Genomic DNA, 6,031 nt, shown 5'->3' on the forward strand with positions numbered 1-6,031 from the left:
TTTTTCAGGGGGAAATGTATGTTTTGAGATTATGATGCCCAGCCATTGAGTACTTGAGATGTTTTCCCAGTTTGCACTAACACTGCCATCTACTTTGCCTAAATAGCTAAAATATTTTTTCTGTACAATTCTTTTGGATGTAGACAAACTAACTCTGTGCACATTTCCAACTTTAGATGCTGCAGAGAAAACAAATGGAACAGCTGGTACTGTTGAAGGAGGGTCGTCATAAACATGATTATAAAGACTGAAGGAGACCTCTGCAACTGGATATGGATGAGATGCTTCACTCAGAAACTGCTTTTTTTTTTTTTTTTTTTTTTATAAAAGGTTTTGGAGTTGTTTGAATTTAATGGTGTGGGTCCTAATTTTCTTGAGAGCTCATTTTGCATTTTATAAAGAGATGTATATTTTATTTACCAGAGGGTCTTTGTCGCCCTCTAGTGTCAAATAGTGATTGTACCACTTATGTCCTGCTGAATCAATCCTTTAGTCAGTACTTGGAACAATGGGACTTTTGGGCACTCATTTGTAAATATAGCAGCATTATGTTTATTTAACATATCCAGTAATGGTGGATTTCTTCTACAGAGTTATGTTCTGTATCTTTTCCAAAAGTTTCCACACTAATTGTATTTGTTCCAAATACTATTAATTATCTTAAGTTATTTTTTCTGTCACGTTTAGAGGACGACCTCTACAGACAGAAAGTCTTCTTTGCCATGTTTGCTAAAGAATGACATAAAACAGTCTGTTGCGTAGCTCTACAAGCATGCAAATTTATATTTTAGATCCCACACACAGGCACATCACACACTAGAATGATTATAGTGCACATTTTCTGCTGCTTTTTAGTTACAGATAATGGAGGCAATGCCTTTCTTCCCAGTTATGGCTTAAACTGTGGGATATTTCTGTATTGAACTATAATATATTTCAAACTGGTTTTGCAGACAACTGTAAGAATCACCATTTATAAAGAAAAATTAAAGATTTATCGATAAACTAAAATACTGTGTTGTCCATCTCTTTTTTTTTTTTTTCTTGCATTGTTTTACTTCAGGGTCAACTGTTTAGAGATTCTACCCTCCACAAAAATGTAAAGGAACACTTTGAAAACACATCAAATCTTACTGAGGGAAAAATGCTGCTGGATATCTACATTGATATGTACTGGGTAATAAGAACAAAAGGATACCACCTCGTTTAAAAGAATTGAAAATTTAACTACAGTAGGTTGAATTTAAAGAAATGCTTAAAATCAGAGTGAAAATGATGCAGCAGGCTGGTCCATTTTGCCAAAATTTCATTGCAGCAACTCATAATGGACACTCAGTAGTTTGTATGCACGTCATCACAGATGGACCCACTGTTTCAGCGTAGGTTCTGGCAGTGGGTCCAAGGACTTCATCGTGATACCTAATGGCAGTCAGGGTGCTGTTGCCTAGCCTGTAGAGGTGCAGCTAATGGTCCTGCTGGTAGGTTAAGGACCGGTGGAATGTCCGTGCTCTTGAGACTGTGCTGGGACACAGCAAACCTGGCAATAGCACATATTGATGTGCTCTCCTGGAGGAGTTGGACATCCTGTGCAGCCTCTGTAGGGCCCTGGTATTTCCTCATGGTACCACTAATGACACAGAGCCTAGTGAAACAAGAAGACAATAAAGATGAGGGGGGAAAAAATAATAATATTTCAGTGGCCTCCACCTGTAAAACTATCCCCATTTTGGAGGTTGTCCTATTGTTGCCCCTCTAGTGCACCTGCTATTAATTTCAAAGCAGCTGAGCCTCTCTGCTACTCAGTTAAACTTCAGTATCCCAGAACTTTAACCAACCTGATGCTGTTCTCTGATTAAGAAGTGCTCCCTTCATTTTTCTGTGCAGTGTACGTTCCTAGAATGGAAACTGTTTTTAAATGAAACAAAGTTTGTTGTGTGAAGTCATGAATGACAAGAGTCAGTTGATTTCATTTTCACATTTTATTGAAATGAGTCAGACTATGCAGAGCTCCAGTCTTAAGGCGGTATACTTGATTAATTGATCAAACACTACCTCCAAAAAAAATACCATGTCATCTCCCCGCCATCTTCTGCATCTGCTGTCCTGCTGTCATTTTTCAAATGCACCTCGTGTGATGTCATCAACCCCTTCTCCTCAACCTCCACCTCCTTCCCTCCATGTGTCCCGTTTCCTCCCTCATCTCTAGAATCAGGTGGCTGTACATCAATCTTCGACAGTGGCGACTGCTCCAAATGACTAATCATTTCACTTTCCTTCTGATTCAGATTGTTCGCTTGCTCTACATCATAAACTTCATTTTCACTTCTCTCACCTGAATCCTTTTTTTCATACAGTGACTCCTCCTCCCTCAACTTATCTAAACGCTTCACCTCAGATTCATTCCACTTGCCCTTTAAGGCCCTCTCCCCAAAACCAAAATCATCTAAATTAAGTCCCGTCATCGCTCCAAATGCAGTTCCACTTTCTTCTTCACCATCATCATTATACTTTACTGCTTTTCCCAAGAACCTGTCCCGGCTGTGCGTCCCATTACTGTAACGATTTGTGGTCCTCTGTTGCTTTCTTATGCTGTCCAGAGGGAGGCTGACTGGTAGAAACTGGTCCTTTGCTGTGTACGACTGATCCGACACCAGTAATGACCCACTGCTGGCAGAACCTTACAAACAAACAACAACAACAAAAAGTAATTTTAATTTTTTAACTAACAGATTTAATGTTCGTATACAATTTGATGTTTTACAGTTTTCCATAACTGTATATTCGATTTTTGAATACACAGTTAAGTCCATACATTTATTTGGACAATGACACATTTGTAATTTTACCTTGCTACACCATCATAGTGGGGTTTTAAATACATGTATATAAAAAAAAACTATTTAAATTGTACACTTTCAGCTGTAATTTTAATCATTTAACAAAAGTATTGTATCAGCTAGTTAGGATTTAAAGATTGAACTTGTATTTGGTAGCTGTTCACTGGAACTCAAAAAATGAAATCCAGAGGTGTCAGCGGCAGAACATTAAGTGAATCCCCTGCCAGGCCTTCTCAATCACTGACTGCAAACGATTTGTATCCAATTAATTAAGAAAAACATCTTTATATTTCAAATTATATTAGTTTGTCATCTTTGAGCCTCTGGAAATTGATGGCTATGTGTAAAAATGTCTGCAATTCCCAAACAGTCGATGCAAAATGCTGAATATCTTAAATTAAAAGGTATAATAATGAGATTGTTACAGACCTTCCATCATAGCCCTCCGGGGCTTAGGAGTCACACACCGGGACTCACAACATTCACATATGGAGTCATCACCAGTAAGCGCCCTCCACCTGTTATAGCATATGTATTAACAGTCCCCCTGGAAACAGCTGGGAAATCTACGGTTCTGCTGATATATCATCCTATTATTCCTCACCTGTTGCCCCTGTACGTGCAGGATTTGTGCACAGGACTTGGATCCTCTGACGTGACAAATAACCTGCAGTGGATACTGACCTAAAACAGAAACGGGATTATGCCGCAGTGCTTAGCTGTGTAAACTGAGAGAATCATAGATGGTCTACTCTCACCTCAGTGTTTGGATCAGCAGTAAACTGGAAGGCCAACACGGAAAGTCTCACAGTCCTGTCTGTCCGGGAAACAAACTCAGAGGTCCCCAGGTCTCCCTTGCTGTCCAGCATACAGCTGCAAACATCAATGACAACAATATGGAGTAAAAACCTGAGAATTTAAATATGTAGCTTTTTACAAATCTCACATGCGTCACAGATTCACTCTTTTGCTCCACATTCAGTTTAATCAGGTCACTCTATGTCTGTGAAGGTTCTCAGTCATCCAGGTCATCATAGTCAAAGGAGCTTGCAAAGAAAAGCGTCTGGACTTCTTTAAGTTACTTGAAGACGTTTCACCTCTCATCCGAGAAGCTTCTTCAGTTCTAAGGTCAAATGGTGGAGAGTCCCAGATATAAACCTAGTGGGAGTATCCCCCCACAGAGGGACAAAAGGACCCCCTGATGATCCTCTAATCGCCTGAGCCAAGGTGTGAAACTGGGTGTGGGTCCCAATCAGCCAGAGTTTCGGGTGTGTTCATTGTGAAACCTGGCCCCACCTTATCATGCGAATTCCTGAGGTCAGATGGCCCAGGATGTGAGTGGGCGTTAAGGCGTCTGGGAAGGGATCTCAAAACTGGATTATAGATGGCAGAGAGTTGGTGTCGTAAACCCCCGCCTCTGTTCAAAGATGGTCGCTCACAGTGGACATAGATGCTTCTTTCACTCCTCTTTCAAACCATCTGTCCTCTCTGTCCAAAATGTGAACATTGGCATCCTCGATGCCAATGGCTACAACCTGGCTGATTGGGACCCACACCCAGTTTCACACCTTGGCTCAGGCGATTAGAGGATCATCAGGGGGTCCTTTTGTCCCTCTGTGGGGGGAAACTCCCACTAGGTTTATATCTGGGACTCTCCACCATTTGACCTTAGAACTGAAGAAGCTTCTCGGATGAGAGGTGAAACGTCTTCAAGTAACTTAAAGAAGTCCAGACGCTTTTCTTTGCAAGCTCCTTTGACCAGGTCTCTCTATCCACACTACATACCCAAAGTTGTCTATGATGGAGTACTTCAGGGACGATCTAGAGCCACTAGATGGAGCTGCATAGCAGCTACGTATGTAGAGTTTTCCTCCAGCAGGTAGATGAGGAGCAGAAACCTGGATATGAACCTTTTGCCCAAGCTGGTAGACCCGAGTGGTGACCGGTCTACTCCATGAATCTACAAAACAGTTGAATGTGAAACACAAGTACCCAGCTGTTTAGCATCTGCCAAAGTCTGTTCTGCTGCATAATGCAGACACCCATACCATCCATCAGGGTAATCTGGTAGTCCGTGTGACGACTTTTCAGCCTTTTACGGAAAACAACTGTTTCCCAGGTTGGTTGGACAGCCAGTTGGTGCACATGATGGTTCCTGTGGAGGGCAGACGATTTGGAAGCTTTCAACACTGATTAAGTGTTCGCACACCTTCTGCGTAAAGCAAACCAACATGCCTAACCTTGGGTAGCGGCATTCAATATCTACATCCACCCGGTGCGCTCTGCTTGGAAATCGTTTTGGCGACGGCTCATAATGGAGCACGAATTTATAAACCAGATAACCGTGGGGCATCTGTCAGGAAAGGTCAGAAAGTGTGAATGCGAGATGACAGATGCAGCGAGAGAGGGACTGAGCACCACCCATAGCTTACCTCACGCACGCCATCACAGGCGGTCAGGGGATACGAGAAAAGAAGGTCGCCGTATGGTCTAAGAAGCCCGTTGCTTTTACAGCTGCTGCCTAACAACAGTTCCTCTGCTTCTGCGCCCAGACCGTAGAAAGCTGGTTTGATCCTGACGACAAAGTCAGATGTGGAGCAGGTTACAGAGACGTCCGGGAGGTAAGCAAAGTCTGACTGGATCTTTGCCTCGGGTTTCCCTGGTCGCATGGGTCCAAGTGTCACAAGTGCTGAAGCGGAATAGGACCTTCGGTAACCCCGCTGAGGCTCTGGAGGTGTGTCGGCAGGTAGCCTCTGGTTGGATTCTCTGTCTTCAGCTAATGGAAGTTTGATTTTCGGAGCGCCCAGTTTGAAAACCACTTTCCTTTTCGTAAGCGGAGATTCATACGTGTCCACCGCAGAGCTTAGAAGGCCAAGTGATAAAGCGCTCCACAAAATAAAGGGATACCACTTTGTTTTCATCGCAGCAGACGGACAGCGGTCCATCACTCCTTCTCTTTTAATGCACGCGTAAAAACGTCGCCGTCACGGCTGAAAGCGATTAGAGGCGATGAACCAGCACCCTGCTGTCACAGAGCCAGAACTATTTGGTCGATTTAAGCCCCTAAAATAAATCAGTGGTAGTTTTACTTATTTTTACTCATATTTCTTATGTAAAAAAATTTTAATCATTAAAAAAAAAAAAGAGAGATTGACTCAAACTAACCTCAAGGTAAAAAAAAAAAAAAAGTCTGA

General features: G+C 42.3%; 2 protein-coding genes across 3 annotated transcripts in view; one reads left to right on the plus strand and one right to left on the minus strand.

The window, feature by feature from the left end:
* The window catches only part of LOC146366283 (uncharacterized), a 30,652-nt gene extending 28,921 nt beyond the window's left edge, over positions 1-1,731 (plus strand). For both annotated transcript variants that reach the window (XM_084914998.1, XM_084914999.1), the window contains exon 8: positions 177-1,731. In XM_084914998.1, coding sequence (XP_084771124.1) covers positions 177-232 — 56 coding nt within the window. In that variant the 3' untranslated portion in view covers positions 233-1,731. The remainder of the gene's footprint in view (positions 1-176) is intronic.
* Positions 1,732-1,960: 229 nt separating this feature from the next.
* Positions 1,961-5,860, minus strand: LOC146366284 (uncharacterized). Its single transcript, XM_084913887.1, has 8 exons — positions 5,270-5,860; positions 5,078-5,190; positions 4,886-4,992; positions 4,623-4,797; positions 3,596-3,710; positions 3,442-3,521; positions 3,267-3,355; positions 1,961-2,677 (listed from the first exon to the last, which is right to left on the minus strand). The coding sequence occupies exons 1-8, from the start codon at positions 5,780-5,782 to the stop codon at positions 2,049-2,051; spliced, it is 1,821 nt and encodes a 606-aa protein (XP_084770013.1). The 5' UTR covers positions 5,783-5,860; the 3' UTR covers positions 1,961-2,048.
* Between the last annotated feature and the right edge of the window lie 171 nt (positions 5,861-6,031).

This window comes from Perissodus microlepis, chromosome 19 (genome assembly GCF_051167445.1).
Source record: "Perissodus microlepis isolate ML-2025 ecotype Zambia chromosome 19, ASM5116744v1, whole genome shotgun sequence".
Taxonomy (NCBI): Eukaryota; Metazoa; Chordata; class Actinopteri; order Cichliformes; family Cichlidae; genus Perissodus; species Perissodus microlepis.